Source organism: Cimex lectularius, unplaced genomic scaffold, assembly GCF_000648675.2.
Source record: "Cimex lectularius strain Harlan isolate CLEC.00 unplaced genomic scaffold, Clec_2.1 scaffold74, whole genome shotgun sequence".
Lineage (NCBI taxonomy): Eukaryota > Metazoa > Arthropoda > Insecta > Hemiptera > Cimicidae > Cimex > Cimex lectularius.
In genome coordinates, this window is record NW_019392795.1 from 1,320,665 (window position 1) to 1,339,583 (window position 18,919).

Here is an 18,919-nt window from a genome sequence, read left to right on the forward strand (position 1 = left end):
AAAGTGTGACAATTTTAAATAAATATATACTTATGTTTGGTGTATTATCATCAATTTTGCTGTTGATTAGAAAGCCAAGACTGACATTCTCAAAAATTGTTTTGAAATGGATGGCTGTAAGGTGTGTTGATTTGGACAAGTAAATGAGATTTTTGAGAAAGGACAGTAAATAAGGAAAGGATAGTAAGTAAGTATTTTGCTGCTCATTAGAAACCCAAGACTGACATTCCCAAAAATTGTGTTCTGCAATGGACGGTTGTGAGGTGTATTGATTTGGTAGAACAAATGCAATTTTTGAAAAAGGATAGTAAAGTGTGTCAATTTTAAACAAATATACACTTTTGTTTGGTGTATATACACTTTTTTTTATCAAGTTATTTGAAATATTTTATTATTTGTTGGTAATTAGAATCTAAAGATTTGACTATCCCAAAAATTGTTTTCGGCAATGGGTAATTTTTGGGGTTGTTAATGATTCGAGTAAACAAATTCTGTCTTGTTTTAAATGATTTTTGGCGGTTTCTCTATCGACTGCCGTCTGTAAATCGCCCGATGATCGAATGGCGATTACTGAGGAGTATGAGTCAACCGTTACATCACGGTCCTTGCCTTTTGACTTCACCTTCGACTGACATCCCGATTTTCTTGGCTGACGTCTCCAACATTAAAGCAAGGATGAGAAACGGATTCGGTTTGGGTTCTGTTTTGACCTGTGTTCGATCTATTGAGTTTATTATGGATTTTTCAGGTGGTGAAATATCCACTTCGGTCCCACCGTTGGGTTTTTCGGGGATTTATTGACCAGAGGACCTTTTAGGTCAAATCTATCAGACGGTTCAATACATTTCGAAGGAGGTTATCCACCCCCCTAAGAATATCGGTAATCGTTATTATCGTCCGTTATCGGGAGGGGAGGACCCGATTCGGGTACGGAGGTGAAATTTACCTTCCGACGAAGTTTTCCAGTACGGAGCTTTTTCCAGCGCTCTGCCCTCCGACGACTGCGATCTGCGGCAGGTCCAACTGCATGTGAACTCCCAGTTGGGTGAAGGCATCCTGTAGTTTGTTGACGATGGGGATGAGCGACTCCATCCCCTGGTTCCCGGCCATTTTCTCCTACGGAAACAAAACGGACACTTTTTTAGAATGAGGAGAGGCACCGACGTCTGGTCTCCCCCGGGCGGACAACTCCTGGAGGGCGATTGGCGACTCGCGAACGTCGAATGTGGCCGAGGGCGGATGGGAAAACAATATGGCGTTTTAAGCGGCTCGAAGCGCCATCTGCGAGATCGAACTCACTCCCGGGATCAATGTTCTCCCACCCGACAACGTACCACCTGCCATCTCTTGAGTACCAGACACTCCTAACCGAGGTGCTCACTTTTCAACATCTTCCAACTGCAGAACACAGATATCACCATCATCAGAAATTGTATCCTCTTTTCCTAATATTTCCCACCAGCTAAACGTTTTATTTTTGTATACAAGTTAATGGTCAGAGAAAACAACAAAAGTAAGTTGAAATAATTATTGGACTGTGATGACTTGATATATTAGATAAAATAATTTTTTTAATAGAGCCACAAGAATTCTGGAAACTCGAAATGCCAATTTTATTATGCGACTAGATGGTTTTGTTTACTTAATTTTTATTGTTATCTTTCTATGTGCAATGTCTTCGACTCAAGTTATTCTCAACCGACCACCGCCTCCAGCAGACGCTTTCATGATCAATGCTGTATAAGAACTGCTTTTAGTTTAATTTCTGTTGTAAAACAAGACTCAATAAAAACAACACAATTTAAATTTAATTTTATTCATAACAAGCTGGAAATTGTTCTATTCAGCCTCAGGCTTTCTTTCTAACACTATTCTGACAATTCCATAATTTTGTGGTCCGCTTGACCAATTAATATATTACAATTAATTAAGGTTTTTAGTTGAGATAAAGGGAAAATTCAAAAGGTGGGGTTGAGATGGGAAGTTGGTGTCCGAGTGGATCGAGGTCACGATAGCTCAAGTGGTAGAACAGCAGTGTATCTAGCCGAAGATCGTGAGTTCGAATCCCGCTCGTGCCATTGACTTTTTTATCTCAACTAAAAACCTTAATTACTTGTACTATTCTGACAATTCACAAAAGACTTTCCAACTTAATTACTGCCTCCAGCAAACGGTTTTTATAATCAATGCTCTATAAGAACTGTTTTTTTTTGTTTGTTTTTTTTAAATTTCGGTTGTAAAACAAGAATCAATAAAAACAACACAATTTAAATTTAATTTTATTCATAACAAGCTGGAAATTGTTCTATTCAGCCTCAGGCTTTCTTTCTAACACTATTCTGACAATTCCCTAATTTTGTGGTCTGCTTGACCAATTAATATATTACAATTAATTAAGGTTTTTAGTTGAGATAAAGGAAAAATTCAAAAGGTGGGGTTGAGATGGGAAGTTGGAGTGGATCGAGGTCACGATAGCTCAAGTGGTAGAACAGCAGTGTATCTAGCTGAAAATCGTGAGTTCGAATCCCACTCGTGCCATCGACTTTTTTATCTCAACTAAAAACCTTAATTAATTGTACTATTCTGACAATTCACAAAAGACTTTCCAACTTAATTACCGCCTCCAGCAAACGGTTTTTATAATCAATGCTCTATAAGAACTGTTTTTTTTTTTTTTTTTAAATTTCAGTTGTAAAACAAGACTCAATAAAAACAACACAATTTAAATTTAATTTTGTTAATCACAGGCTGGAAATTGTATTCAGCCTCAGACTTTCTTTCTAACACTATTCTGACAATTCACAAAAGACTTTCCGACTTAATTACCGCCTCCAGCAGATGGTTTAATGATCAATGCTCTATAAGAACTGTTTTTTTTTCTTCTTTTAATTTCAGTTGTAAAACAAGACTCCTGTGCTAGATAAGGCTTTTTTTGCTGAATGTTTCATTCTCTCGGAGTTTTGAGTTCTCGTTTTGGGAACTATTAGAGTTTTGAGACCACGGTTGATCATAAAACTTAATTCCCCGCATTGCTCAGACCTAGGTGGGTTTGCAAAGAGTGCACTGGAGTATCACAAAGCTCGTGAAGCAGTTTAATTTTAATTTTTATATTGAGAAGCACTAAAAGTTTTATCTAATTTCATTTTATTTACTTAATTTTTATTATCTTTACATGTGCATATTATCTTCTACTCGAGTGATTTTCAGCCGACCAACACCTCCATCAGACTGTTTAATAATCAATACTGTTTTTACTTTAATTTCTTTTATACATCCTTAAGTATATAAATGAATTTTCTTTTTGTAAATAAAGTTCATTTTTCATTCATTCATTATGCAACAAGTTTCAATAAAAACAACACAATTTAAATTTATTTTTGTTAGTAACAGGCCAGAAATTGTATTCAGCCTCAGATTGTTTTTTTTTTTTTTTTTTTCTTCTGAAATTATGTTGACAATTCACAAAAAACTTTCTGACTTAACTATGGTTCAAATTGCATAAATTGATATAAATCAGTTTGACCAATTAAACAAAGCTGTGTATTCAAAAACCTAGTAAACAATATTTTTGATTCACCGAATTAAATTAAATTTTTGAGTATAACAATATAAATTGAAGGATAAATTAATTGCAGTGGAAAGAAAGTAATTGAGAAAAGAAAACACAAAAGAACAAGCTAAATCTTTTGATTTAAAAAGTTTTATGATTCCCTTTAAATTTTATTAAAAAGAACTTTTATCGTCAGAAAATTGTTATGAAAAATGCAGTTCCTCTGCAACCCCAACAAAGAACACTCAGACACTTTCGAACATTTTAAAAAAATTCTAATTTTAGTTACACTTACACCTAATGGGGCTGGCATTTTGTTGGCTCGCTTTTCTGCCGGTTTTAATATAAACACTTCGCGGTTTGTACCCGGGTCGTAATAAGTTAGTGGTCTTCTAGGCACTGGATGCTTTTCCATGTTGCTCCAAGTGTGAACACAACCACTATGAGACTTTCTCGTCTATAATTACACCGTTCGAGTAGGTGCTTTCATAAGTACTCTTGGAATGAGATATAAAAGGTCACACCCACACGACTCAATGATAAAACTGAATAAATGGACAGTTATGAACGTTTAGTTTCAACGGCTTCAAAAATATGTCCGTTTGTTAAAAATTAAACTTCTTTTTTTGTTTTATGTTGATTTCATTTTCATATTTTTTCTTTAATCTGGAACTTGTACTTGGTCTTGGGTAGAGATGCTTTTTTACATTTGGGTTGTATGATTTTACTATTTCAAAGTTTGTAAATGTTCGTGTATGAATTCAAAGTTAATAATTTTTGTATTATTAGTAAAAATGTTCGGTTATCAAAATGTATTTTATTTTTGTAACCTAAGTTATTTTTTCTTTCATTTGTTAATAACCGTTGAATTAAAGGGCATACTCTGAATTTAAAATCATTTAAACAATCGGTAATTTAGGTGGGAAATTAGATTTTATCCTTTGGTATGCTTTAATTCGAGGCTAGGAAATGCTCCAAGAGCAAAACAAATAAAGGAACTAGAAACAAGACTAAAAAAAATTAAAGGTAAAACAGGATTGATTAAAAAAAGAATTAAAGAACAGGCTAAAAAAAAGAAAATGAAACTAGAAGAATTGCACAAAAAGAAGACAAAGAATAAAAGTCACAAGGTGAAAACGATTCCTTCTACATCGGAAGCACGTAAACCTAACGTGAGTTTTACAAAGCCAAGTATAATGTTAAACAAATTTGATTACCCAATGCTGAAAACAAGAACAAGTACCCCAAAAGACCTAGCGATATCAACAGACTGAAAAATACAATAAGTTGAAAACCCTCGAGGAAGAGGGTCGAATCGAGACAGTCTAAAATATGAAGTCAAAACAGGCCCGGAACCAGGCGATCAACAAAGTCAAAGGCATCAAGGTAAAAAATGTCTTGGTTCTTAAAACACCCATTATGAAAAATAACCAAAAGAAAAACAAAGCGCCAAAAATGGGAAGTGAGGTTACAAGCCATCGAACTCGAAAGAAGAGACTGAGAAGAAACACAAGAAAATCAAAATGGTTATAAAGAAAAGAGCCGTTCTTCATTTTTCAAATTTTATTTTTGTTAACAGCTCCTTTAGTCATTTTCAGCCAAAATTTAGAAATCTCACCGTTATTTGTAACTCCAATCTTGTGAGCTCTACTATCAAAAAGTTGCTCCTTCATTCTCGCCTTAGCCTCCTTAATGCTATTTTTTTCTTTATTTTCCTTAGACTCTCAGTCTGCTCATCGGAATCAAATTGCTTCTCATTTCTACATTGGATACTTTTATGATAGTAAACCAAGAGATCAGTCTTCAGCAATCTTAACATTATAAGCAATTGTAAAAATAGAGTTTTAATGTACATATTTAACATTAATGTATATAATTAAAATTAAATCCATCTTGGGGTGTCGGTGGCAATATTGGTTTAGCCATTGACTCAGCGCTCATCACTGTTCCTTGGTTCGAATCCATCAATTTGAATCGCTCTCCATTCAAACCCGACATACTTACAAATAGGCTTTTTTCAAAAATACTGGCAGTTGAAATACGCTTGTTAAAAAATAAATAAATCAGATAAATTTAATATCTATCACTTTTCCCCCCACATTTCTTACCCGAATGCAATCAATCTAACCGATGTCTTCCACACTCCTCTATAACTTTAGCCTTATCCTTCAGAATGGAAGGAGCAAGACTATGGAATTTGATTTCCAAGGAAGTACACTGTGCTTCTTCACTGGCTTTTAAAAAATTACATGAATCATCTACTTTTCGTCCCTCTTCCTTTTCTTTTCCCTCTGATCTTCTTTCTCTTTCTGATTGACTTTCTTAATGTGGATTAAATCTGTGTGGTGATTAGTGACCGTTAATCGATAATGATTCAGAAATCGTGAGATGCGGTCTGGTGTGATGTAGGTTTCAGAAAAACATTTTCTTTTCATGCCAACATTTCGATCTTTATTGAGATCATCTTCAGGGCCTGGGATTTACAAACATTGTTTACATTTAACAAATACATTTAGGATGTGGAAAAGTGAATTTATACAGTGCAAAATATATTTTGCATTGTATAAATTCACTTTTCCACATCCAAAATGTATTTGTTAAATGTAAACAATGTTTGTAAATTCCAGGCCCTGAAGATGATCTCAATAAAGATCGAAACGTTGGCACGATAAAGAAAATATTTTTCTGAAACCTACATCACACCAGACCGCATCTCACGATTTCTGAATAATTATTGATTAAATTGTATTATAGTAATTATCAATATTATATACATATTGATTATAAATAATATTTTAAAGAATATATTATTGTCATATTGTTTTAATAATAATAATAATAATATATTTTACAGAATTAATCCAATTTACAAAAAAATGTTTGAATATATAAGTAACAATTTAAAAGCAAAAATAAGAAAACAAAGGAAAAAATACTTAATACAATATATAAAGTGAGAAAATAGCTTCAAAGAAACATGGAAATTTAGTACAATATAACAAAAAAAAGTGTAAATTATAAAATGGGAAGTGGTTCCATTTTGATTTAAGCATACTTTTTTCCACCTTGTTTTGAAAAATATTTCATATTACCGATTGTATCAAAATACACAGCATTTTTTCGATTTATACTCAGGTGTGAACTTATCTACCTTAATTACTACCATCTGAGAGATGGTTCTGTTGAATGCTGCTTGCACATCTCTTCCATTTTTTTAACTGAGTGTTCTGTCGGAGTTTTGAGTTCTCTTTTTGGAAACTACTAGAGTTTTGAGACCGAGTTAGATAGCAGAACTTAATTCCCCAGAATGATCAGACCTGGGTGGGTTTGCAAAGAGTGCACTGGAGTATTGCGAAGCTTGTGGAGCAGTTTAATTTTTATTTTTGTACTGAGAAGCACCAACAGTTTTAATCTAATTTAATTTGGTTTACTTAATTTTTATTATCTTTGAATGTGCATATTATCTTCTACTTGAGTGATTCTCAGCCGACCAACACCTCCACCAGGCGGTTTAATAATCAATACTGTTTTTATTTTAATTTCGGTTATACATCCCTGACAATTCGCAAAATACTTTCTGACTTAATTACGGTCAAACTACACAAATTGTCTTAAATCTGATTGACCAGGATAATTAAGCAAAGCTGTGTATTCAAAAACCTAATAAACAATATTTTTGATTCACCGAATTAAATTAAATTGTTGACTATAACAATATAAATTGCAGCATAAATTAATCATAGTGGAAAGAAAGTTAAAGAGAAAATAAAACACAAAAGAACAAGCTAAATCTTTTGAGTTAAAAAGAATTTTATAATTTTCTTTAAATTTTATTAAATAGAACTTTTATTGTCAGAAAATAGTCATAAAAAAATCTAGTTCCTCTCCCAAACAAAGTACACTCAGTTGAACTGCTTTGAACTAGGATCTGTTTTTATTTTAATTTCGGTTATACTTCCTTGAGTATAAAAATGTATTTTTTAAAAATAAATTTCTTTTTTTTATTCAATAAAAACAAAATACAAGTGTCAGGTTTTTGTCTTTCAGTATATAATTTGAAAAATGGAGGGAAAATGGTGTAGTGGTGGGGAAATTTTGTGTAAAGGCTGATGTGTTTTTTTAAGATAAGTTTTTGCTTATAATGATTCTTTTTAAATTTTTAAACTTTCGTATTGATTTATATTTTTAAAAAATTTTCTCATAAATTGGTTAGTTTTGTTAGTTTATGAGTGAATTTTTTGGTTTTATTTGTGGAAAATTGCCCTATTGAATAGTTCTTTTTTTAGTGTTGAATTTTGAAGTTGTTTTTTAAGAAATCTTAATAAAATGAAATTTTTGTTTTTGTGTAGGTAGAGGCTGGTATATTGGACATTTTGGGGCCGGATGAGGTCTGAAGGAAGATTTCGTTTTTCTTTATGGGATGGAAGGGAAATTTGTGGGCGGTCTGAGGGAAATCCGTCTTGGCCTCTTGAAACACTGCGCTTCGGCCTCAGTCTTTTGACACTTTGCAAGACCGACGGTCTATCTCGCTCGGACGTAGCGCCCATCGGCTGAGATGATGAGAACGTCCGTCTTCATCAGGAGCCCGGTCTGATCAGTTCCGAAAGTGTCGCCCTGTTGAAAAACCTCGCCGGTCGAGTCCTCCCGTCGCGTATTCTCCTCAACCGTAGACCCCAGCTCTTCCCCTAGGCCGATTCGTAAACAAAGTCTGAATTCCGTCTTCCCAGTTCTCCAGGGGGTTCCGGAGCCGGTTCGAGGGATGGTCCCTCCGTTCTGATCCGCGATGTAGCGTCTTTCATCGGGTCGTGCGAGCGGTGGACCCTGCCATGGCATTCATGATGAAGAAGAAGAAGTACAAGTTCTCTGTTGAATTGTGCCTGGAGGAGATCACCGCGGTGCCGTTTCTCAGCGGTGTCCTCTTCGCCAAAGTCAGGCTCCTCGACGGAAAAAGCTTCATCGATACTTCCAGTCGGTAAGTGATTATACTAAATCATCAATTTTGACAGGTGTGCACCTTGTTGCTCCTAACCCCCCCCCCCTCGGACCGTTGATCCGAACCTATGCCAATTTCAATAATTCATACAAATACTCACGACTCATCAGCGAAACATTAATGCTGACCCAACGTTTCACAAGTTCAGGGACAATCCAGTTATAAAAACCAAAAATAAAAGCATCATCAGGTGTGAATTTGTGCACATCTCATTGATTTTAATTCCCACGTTAAAAATTATAAAATGAAATCCTATGATAAAAATATAATACGGAAAAAGAAGTCATTTTTAAAACTTGAACCACATAGAAGGCATCATCAGGTGTGACTTTGTACACAACTAACTGATTAGAACCATTACAATCCTGTCATTCAATACAGACAAAATAATAGTTTCTAGCTTTTGATTTTGTAATCATTGTTTTATGCACTAGACAAAATAGAATAGTAATGAATTAATGAAAAACGCAAAATAGCCAAAGCCATAATTGTAGAAATTGAAACACATGGAAGGCATCATCAGGTGTGACTTTGTACACAACTAACTGATTAGAACCATTACAACCCTGTCATTCAATACAGAAAAAAATAATAGTTTCTAGCTTTTAATTTTGTAATCATTGTTTTATGCACTAGACACAATTGAATAGTTAATGAATTAATAAAAAACGTAAAATAGCAAAAGCCATAATTGTAGAACTTGAACCATACAGAAGACATCATCAGGTGTGAATTTGTGCAGAATTAATTGATTTGAATTCCCACATGAATAATTATAGTGTTTAAATTCAACTTATGATATGAAAAAAATATTGTTACAATTCGGAATAAGGAAAGTCATAATTGTAAAACTTGAACCACATAGAAGGCATCATCAGGTGTGACTTTGTACACAACTAACTGATTAGAACCATTACAACCCTGTCATTCAATACATAAAAAATAATAGTTTCAAGCTTTTGATTTTCTAATCGTTGTGTTATGTACTAGACAAAATTGCATAGTTAAAGAATTAATGAAAAACGCAAAATAGCAAAAGCCATAATTATAGAACTTGAACCATACAGAAGACATCATCAGGTGTGAATTTGTGATTGAAATCCCACATTAATAATTATAATGTTTAATTTTAACTTCCTGTTAGACAAAACAATATTGTTACAATATGGAATAAGAAAAGTTATAATCATATAACCACACAGAAGCCATAATCAGGTGTGAATTTGTACCAACTTACTGATTAGAGCCACTACAACCCTGTCACTCTTCAATTTTAATAAAAAAAGTGACTGACTTCTTTTAAAATAATCTTTTGTCTTTCTTACGATTGATACTATGCAGCCTACAAAATTGAATAATGAAGCAACGAGTAAAAAAATAAATATTATAGCAAAAGTCATAAGATATTGTACAGGAACTTCAAAGATCAATCAGGTGTGAATTTGTACACGATTAACCGATTATATTAAAATTAGAAATACGAAAGGCATAATAGTGGATCTTGATCATTTATGCACAACATTTTGGTTTTAACTCCTTTAATAAATTTAAATTGATAACAATTTTTACTCAGGATAATTTACAATCAAAATTAAATTTGACAAAAAGAAATAATTGAAAGGTTTCTTGATAACATTACTTGCGTTTTAATCACATAATAAATAAATAATATAAAAATTTTCTAGAAAGAAGCATCATTAGGTGTGAATTTGTTCACTGATTAAAACCAGTAGAAAACTGTCACTGATCAATTAGAAAAAAATACTAGTTTCTGTTAAAGTTGTGTTAAAATTATCTCTGGTTTTTTAATTACTTAATTAAGCAATAAAAAATGAAGTTAAAAATGGAACAGGAAAAATCATAATTGTAGAACTAGTACAAAGAAGCATTACCTTGAACTGCCACATTAATTCAATAAAAAAATACTGGTTAAAAAATTTATAAATAATCTTTGATTTTCTAATTAGAAAATAAGTTTGAAATTAATATACAGAATAGGAAGTCGTCAAGTGGAAATTAGTACACAGCATATTAGTTTTAATTTAATAAATATATCTTCTTTTTTCAACGTAGAGACATATTTCATTTTTATATATAATAAATTATTAAAGCAAATATTTAAAAAAAAAAATTGTCATCCTTAGATTATAATCTTTAATTTTGTCTTTCAAAATTTGACAGTAAGGAATAATTGAAAAGTTTCTCGACAAAATTTCTTTCGGTTCTGATGTAATAATAAATGAATGACATAGATGTTTGTTACAAAGTAACATTAACGAAAGGGAATTTTTGCACTGCGAATTCATTTGAACCACTTCTTTTATTCTGAACAAAATACTGTTTTATTTTGGAATTATCAAACAAACAAATTCTTCAATAACTGATAGCAGTTTAAATTTGGCAAATGTTTCTACTGTTTTAGTTTAATTGAACTCTTGAACCTTGAAAAAATTCAAATAAGAGCTAATAAGAGGCAAATTTTAAAGTTTTTTTTATAGTCTTTTATAGATTAAAATATAAAACAAGCTTAAATTATAATATTAATGGAGATATCATGCAGAATTTTGCTACAAAGAAGCATAATCAGATATGAACTTGTGCAGGATGAATTAAAACCACTTAATAAAAATAAAAATAATAAATAAAAATAAAAATACTTCTATATTATTTAATTTAAAGAGAAAAATAACTAATGTGTTTTTAATTTCTATTTTCTGGTCTTCGAACCATGTAATTATTCAGTAACAAAGCTGAAAGTAAAATATTCGGTCGTGAAAGGCTTTTGTCGCAGAGTTTTGTCAAATCGAGTAGCATCATCAGGTGTGAAATAACACACAATGAATTCGTACTGTTAAAAATAATTGTCTCTTCTAAATGATCAATTTAAACTATTAAAAAAATAATATTATTTAATAATAATGAAAAGAAAAATAATCGAAGACTTGGTACAATTTAAGGTAAGCAGTAGACAGAGCATTGTTAAAATTCAAACGGAATGGAACCTTGAATGACAAGCTTTTAAATATTTTATTGTTGGTATTTTGATCAACTAATTACAGGACAAAACAGAACTTGAATACTTATCTGTTGTTTTTAAAATTCAGGGGCAGTTTGACATCATCTCATGCATAACTAATTTTTCTAGTACAAAAATCATATTTCATTTGCGCTAAACATTTCTAACGTATAAATTAACTAAATTTTTTAAAATACATTAATAGTATTTACAGTGTGGCTGTTACTAATATATTAGCACAAAACTATTCATTTAATTACCTTTTTCTTTCTTTTATTGGAACGAGTGTTATATTTCAAAGCAATATCATTGACATTTTGATCTGGTGTTTCTGTTAAGGTTGTTAGCTTCCTTATTGTCGATTCGCTGTCTGATGTTTGACCTATTCCGACACCCTGCTGACTTTCCCCCAAACACCATTCATCGGGTGAATTTATGGAAGAGGGGTTTTGGTTTTTGTGTTTCGTTGATATTTTGTTTCCTGGTTTGCAAGCTTGTTTCTTGTCTTGCTAAGAGGGCGAGATTAAGATGGTTGAGCTGATGCATTATTGATTAATTTGTTACTGTTAATTAATAGATTATTTTGATAAATTTTAGAATAATTAAAAAATGTATAGCTGTATGGATTTCTCAGTAAACTAGGATTTAAAAAAAAATAATATTTCAAAAAGACAATCCAGCAATTTTAAGAAAAATGATTAAAATATTGTATCCTTCACATAAATTTGATAGTTTATTGATTAAATTTTAAAGCCTAAAATAGACCGTATCGGTCATTCGAGTAATTCATATTTGCATTTGCCTTCAGGTCAGTTATATTTGTCTCTTCACCATCAGGTGGTTGGAAACGCAAATTTCCAACGATTGACTGAATTATGTAGTAAAAAAAAATGATTATGCATGTTGCCAACGTTGAATACAAAAAATTAGTTGTCTTTGGAACATTTTATATGACATTTATATTGTTTTTGCATTATCCAAAATGGCAGAAAAGAGTTCAGGTGTAATGTTTGAATTCAACGTTAAGTAATGATGTATTTTGTATATTTAAAATTTCTTAGAATTATATGAGCGCTAGAGGTTCTTTTGTTTTGACAGTTAATTTTTCCTAGTCACCTTCCGGTCCGTCAAATCTCGCTGTGCCGTTGCTAAATATGTATTGGCAACACAAGCCTGGGGTTTTTACTTCGATCTTGACATTTTCCAGTGCAAGACATTATTAAATTGAAACAATTTTGGCGAGGTACTCAAAGAATTTGAAGCGTTTGGGCCAAATGGATCTTGGCGGCTTTTAAAACCTAAAAAAAACTTATAAGGGATTCTCCTCTTTTTCTAAGATAGGCAGAAGAATTTCCATAATAACTATTTAAAGAAGACGTTCCAAACTTCTCAATCTTGTTTTCCCCACTTAAAACGAACGGGTTTTCAAGCCGGGTGGCGTAATGGACTGCGAGCTGCAAGCCTTCTTTTCACTTTTGAACTGTCAGGTGATGATTTCGTAAACGAGATTCCTGGCATGACCCTCTCACCAAAAAAAGCGCATTTTAACTCAAACCTTTCGAAAAATGAATTTTACCCTAAAGTCAAAAAATTTACTTATTTCATGGATTGTTGTGTATAGATGTGAAGGGTTTCAATTTTTCTTTTACCTGGCAGACCCCAAAACATATGACACTGACTAAACTACAACGACTTAAATTTGAATATTTATTGACCTTTTTCTAAACTATTGAACGTAAAAACATTAACGCTTGAATTTATAATATTCGACAGGGATGGGAGTACGATGAAAACATTTGTTACATAGGAGCATCATTAGGTGTGAATTTGTGCTAAATAAATATATTTGAACTCTCACGATAATATAATTACCATCTCTGTCAGTTTAAAATATGGGATGGAAGAAGGCATAATTGTTGAAGTTGGACTACAGAGAAGCATCCATAAGGTGTGAATTTGTACAAAACTAATTAATTAGAACCACTACAACCCAGTAACTATTCGATTGGAAGAAAAATAATTACTGGTATTTTAAAATAATCGTTCTCACTTTCTGTATATTGTCATAACGAAATTCTAATTAAAATTTGAAATAGGAAAAGGCATAATTGTAGAACTTGAACCACACAGAAGGCATCATCAGGTGTGAATTTGTATACAATTGATTGATTAGATCCAAATTTGAAATAGGAATAGGCATAAGTGTAGAACTTGAACCACACAGAAGGCATCATCAGGTGTAATTTGAACACACTAGTTAGATTTAAATTTGAAATAGGAAACGGCATCATTATAGAATATGAATTACCCAGTTGAAAAAGGCATCATCAGGTGTGAATTTGTACACAATGAACTGATTAGATTGAAATAGGGAAAGACATATTTCATACAACTTAAACCACAAGGAAGGCATCAGGTGAGAATTGTACACAACTGATTAGATCAAAATTTGAAATAGGAAAGGGCATAATTGTAGATCTTAAACCACAAAAAAGGCATCATCAGTTTAGAATTTCTACTCAACTAACTGATTAGAACCACTACAAACATTTCACTTTTCAATTCGAATAAAAATATTTACTGATATTTTCAAATGATCTTTTGATTCTCTCATTGTAATTATAATGTCATAACGAAATTAAAATTAAAATTTAAAATAGGGAAAGGCATAATGTTAGAACAACAAATTGACAAAAGGCATCATCAGGTGTGAATTTTTACACAACTAATTGATTAGAACTGAAATATTTCACTTTTTAATTCGATTAAAAATATTTACTGATATTTTCAAATAATCTTTTTATTCTCTCATTGTAATTATACTGTCATAACGAAATTGAAATTAAAATTTGAAATGGGAAAAGGCATAATATAATGGTAGAACAAGAAATTGACAAAAGGCATCATCAGGTGTGAATTTTTACTCAACTAATTGATTAGAACTAAAACATTTCACTTCTCAATTCGATTAAAATATTTACAGATATTTTCAAATAATCTTTTGATTCTCTCATTGTAATTATACTGTCATAACGAAATTGAAATTAAAATTTGAAATGGGAAAAGGCATAATGGTAGAACAACACATTGGCAGGCATCATCATCAATTTATGTATGATGAACTGACGACCTAATACGACAATTCTTATCGTTAAAGAAACACTAGTTATTGACAAGTTTATTTTTAAATTATTTATTTTAGTAATTATTTTTAATGTTTGAGTCATCCATGCTTAACGTAATCCGTTGGACATTAGAGTCAATTCTTTTTTCAAATTAATCTCAGATTAATTCCAAGGGATGTAGAGAATTGACTATACCTGATTTTCTAATCATGCAAGTAATAATTGTGAAAATAAAATAAAGGTAAAGACGCAGGACTTGGCTACAATGAAGCCTCATTAGTTCTGAATTTGTGATTAAAATGAATTAAACCATTTCTTGATCTAATGGTTGAATAATTGAACAATTCAAAAACTAATAAACTTTAATGTTAAAGTTATGTTGGAATTATTTACAACTCTTTTAATTAATCAGTAGACATTGGGCTCTTCTCTGACCTGAAGCGAGATAGCACCGTTTTGGAAAGAGGTGTGGTTAAATTATCAGCCGGGGGCTTTTAAGGCCCAATTTGCCCCATTTACCCTTGATTTTAAGTCGGAATTCAATTCACCACGAGGTTGGGAGGGTAAAAATGAAAAAAAAAAATCAGATCCGAAGAGTTTAATTTCAGATTTTAACCTTTTTAATGTTATATTGAAAAATTCTAGAGTGTTCAAAATTTATTTTAAAAAAAAGTTCTGGTATTATGTGCAGGTAGAAGGAATTGTTGGATGTGAAAAATGACTGGATGTTGAAGGAAAAGCGAGCATGAAATCGATTTTCAATCATCTCCAGCTGTAGAATCCACATTTTTATTCTTCCAACCGATCTCTTCTGTTGCTCATCAATCTATAAAGCCAGGCTGTGCCTTGTCTTGAATTATAACTTTTTCCTGTTTTGTATTGACCAGACGAATGGGTTCGAACATTGATTGTTCCGATAAAAAGACCACCAATTCTGCTATTTTTCAAATTAAAATTGTATATTATTCAGCAGTGTAGTAGAATCAAATTTATTTTCTTTGATTTTATCGATCTTGGATTTTTTGGCCATTGACAATTTTCGAAACGCGGAAAAATAAATCTATAATGTTCAAACATATTTGCAATTCACTAGTTTTCGTGGTCCGCTTGACCAATTAATATCTTTCAATTAATTAAGGTTTTTAGTTGAGATAAAAAAGTCAGTGTCACGAGCGGGATTCGAACCCACGACCTTCGGCTAGAGACTCAAGTGGTAGAGCAGCGGCATATCTAGCCGAAGGACGTGGGTTCGAATCCCGCTCGTGACACTGACTTTTTTATCTCAACCAAAAACCTTAATTAATTGAAACATATTTGCGATTTTTCACTAGAGTTTTTGGTTTGTAATTATATTTATGTATGTTTTATTCATCTCATTGTAAATTAGGATTTCATACTGGATTGATAACTGGGAGTTTCTTCTTGAAAGATGATATGTATGTACATGCAACGAAAGGTATAGATATATTTTTATTCTGTATAGAACTTCAAATGGGCCGATGCATAGAGGCAAAGCAAAAAAAAAAAAAAAAAAAAAAAAAACCAGATTGTGTGTACATTCAAATAGAACATTTACAGGGTCGTGTCAACATCAGTTGAATTTGAACTTGTCTTTATTTTTATGAATTAGGCCTGTTTGAAAAGTACTATTGTTCGTTTTTGTTATGTCGGTTTTCTTTGGATTAGAAGTACATTTTTTTGTGTGCCAGACTCCTTGTTTTATATTATTTTGTTTCTCGAGTTTACTGCATTCATGGGAGTTTTTATGAAAACCTTATTGGTACAGTACTACCTTTGGATTGTACATGCTTTTTAGCATAGCAAGTTCGTCTGTTGTGATTTAGTAGGATTTTAAAAATTTTCCTTTAGTTTCTTCTCGATTTTGGGTTTGATTTAATTTCTCTTTGATTTTTCCTGATCATCCTGACATGTCATGTCATTCATATTGCTTTATCGATCTTACCAAATGCAAATAATGCTTTTTAATTGTTCATTCATACTTTAGAATTTTGTTTCTGTTGGTTTTCTTTTCACGCTTTGTCAAGGTCTTCTTCCCAAAAGTCAATACAGTTGTCTTTATTTAAGACCCAGTTCTGTTCCCTTTTTATTTAAGTGTGCTCTCCATTTCTAGAATCCAGATATTTCGCTGTGTTTTGTTTCGTTATTTTTTTGTCTTTATATTGATTGTACTGTCTCATTTGTATGTTTACAACAATACTGAACTTTTACTCATTTATTTTAATTTTCTGGTTGCTCATATTTCAATGTTTTCTTGTTGTTGCTTCAATATTATTAACCACTGATAACTGCACTATCATCCGCGAATGTTGCTGCAGTGCTGGTCACTGGTGTAAAGCAGATACAAAGTTGGCCCTAAGACGCTTCCTTGGGGAACGCTAGCCTTTATTTCTAAAAGTTTGGAATATTCGTTCCCTGCTTTACTCGGAATAGTCTTTTTTAGAGGTAGGACGAGAGAGAGGCTGTACCTACTAGTTGTGGAGAATTTTCGTTCATGCCAGACTTGATGAAATGCTTGATATAATACCCCTAAGAAACTGAGATCCACACCGGCCCAGGTCGCATACCCACCCTCGTCAGCAAAGACCAAGGAAGAACCAGCGGTCCACGCTTTCCGGTAGGTTGAGGCAGGTATGACACTGGCGTGTGCTGGAGAACCTAAGTTGAGAACATCAGATACAATGAGAGTCAGTCTGAAAAAGTTAGAATTATTGAGTAAGAGAGTTCATGGTTCTCAGTTCAGAGTTTAATCTCAGTCACCTGAATCCGGATCCAAAAAACTTGCCGACGAGTTGATCGGAAGAAGGCCAACAGCGATCCACCGCCTTCCAGATCTACGATCCCCCCCCCAAACAATGTTCCTCCTCCATGAAAGGAGGCAACCAATAAATCTGATTGTAAGCCGGGGGCGCCACACCTTAAACTAATGCATTTGTTCAGTTAAGCCCTTTTAAGACAGCTCTATTTCTCCGAGGGAGATAACCTGTAGACAAGGAGAAGTGTGATATTAGCCCCAACCAGCTACCATACTACCTGGCCAAAATTGGCATTTAGGACAACACAGGGTATTAATGAGGCGCAAGATCGACGGCTATGTAAATGTTATCCTGGGATGTCCCAAAATCATAAAAAATAGGGAACGTAATAAGCTTGCGGTGACCCGAGTGGTTGAGCGGTTAGAGCGCTCGATTCATTTGTCACGCTAGCGGTTGGCGGTTCGAATCCCGACATAGCCAATGAATTTAATTGAGAATATAATAAAGAAATTGGTAAAGTGTGGTTTGATTCGTCGTCCGCGACACGCAACGGGTAGTTGAACGTTAAACCCTCATTTTTGTACGAAAAGCATGAGAAGGTCCAGTCTTACCTACAAAAATTGATAAAAATTTTTTAAACATTTTTGACACTTCCGCCTTGTCACTGCAATGGGTTACCCCGACATGTTGGTACAATATGTTGGTATTGATATTTTGGCGTACCACGCAACCCACTTTTCCTCTGGGACATGTGCCGCGAAACCGGCCTCTCTAGGAACACACATTCGGCCGACGTTCTGCATTCTTTCCATACCGGTTTGTAGTTTTACAACGACTCCGCCCGGGCGGACATTTGAACAAAAACCCAGCGAGTTTCACGTCGGAATTTTCCTCCCCTCCCCATACACGCCGATTAAGGAATTTAATAATAACAATCCAGCGTTTTGTTTGTTTAATCGGGCAACCAATTTGTTCTCTGCTTTTGTGCTGAATTATCTCGGTCTTGTTTATACCGTTCGGTATAATTTACGGTCTATGATAATTAACTTGCAACTTTTTTAGCCTCCTATTTCTATTACAAATTAATGTTCCTTGCTGTGTTTGTTACATTTACGGCAAGGGGTTGTTATTTCCTTCCTGTAGGGACATTAAGGACGGTTAGAAAAATACCAATTCCATTTTAAAGGGAACGGTCTAAAGTTTTATCAGTTTTTTTTGCCCTAGGAATGTGGGGGCAGTTTTTGAGATCATGCGGTTCCAAAAGTGGCTTTCGGGTTTCTCTTCTCTCATTCTTTCTTTCCCTCTCTCTCTCTCTCTCTCTCTCTCTCTCTCTCTCTCTCTCTCTCTCTCTCTCNTTTCTATCTATGTAACGTTTCTCTCTCTCTCTCTCTCTCTCTCTCTCTCATTTTTTAGGGCCACACAATACGGTCAGAGTTTGAGCGTGAGGAGGTCCATCAGTCC

The 18,919-nt window shown here is 33.2% G+C and overlaps 2 protein-coding genes across 15 annotated transcripts in view; one reads left to right on the plus strand and one right to left on the minus strand.

The window, feature by feature from the left end:
* The window catches only part of LOC106667509 (dynamin), a 44,116-nt gene extending 40,119 nt beyond the window's left edge, over positions 1 to 3,997 (minus strand). For 5 of the 11 annotated variants that reach the window (XM_014395484.2, XM_014395489.2, XM_014395488.2 and 2 more), the window contains exons 1-2: positions 3,846 to 3,995; positions 947 to 1,116 (exon numbers count right to left, since the gene is read on the minus strand). In XM_014395484.2, coding sequence (XP_014250970.1) covers positions 947 to 1,116; positions 3,846 to 3,965 — 290 coding nt within the window. In that variant the 5' untranslated portion in view covers positions 3,966 to 3,995. Of the gene's footprint in view, positions 1 to 946; positions 1,117 to 3,845 lie in introns of all 11 variants that reach the window. The other 6 variants (XM_014395487.2, XM_014395482.2, XM_014395480.2 and 3 more) reach the window with 2 other exon arrangements.
* A 3,900-nt stretch (positions 3,998 to 7,897) lies between these two features.
* LOC106667511 (protein FAM102A) overlaps positions 7,898 to 18,919 on the plus strand; it is a 109,303-nt gene continuing 98,281 nt past the window's right edge. The window contains exon 1 of one of the 4 annotated variants that reach the window (XM_024227967.1): positions 7,898 to 8,522. In XM_024227967.1, the coding sequence (XP_024083735.1) occupies positions 8,377 to 8,522 (146 nt within the window). In that variant the 5' untranslated portion in view covers positions 7,898 to 8,376. The remainder of the gene's footprint in view (positions 8,523 to 18,919) is intronic. The other 3 variants (XM_014395494.2, XM_024227968.1, XM_014395495.2) reach the window with 3 other exon arrangements.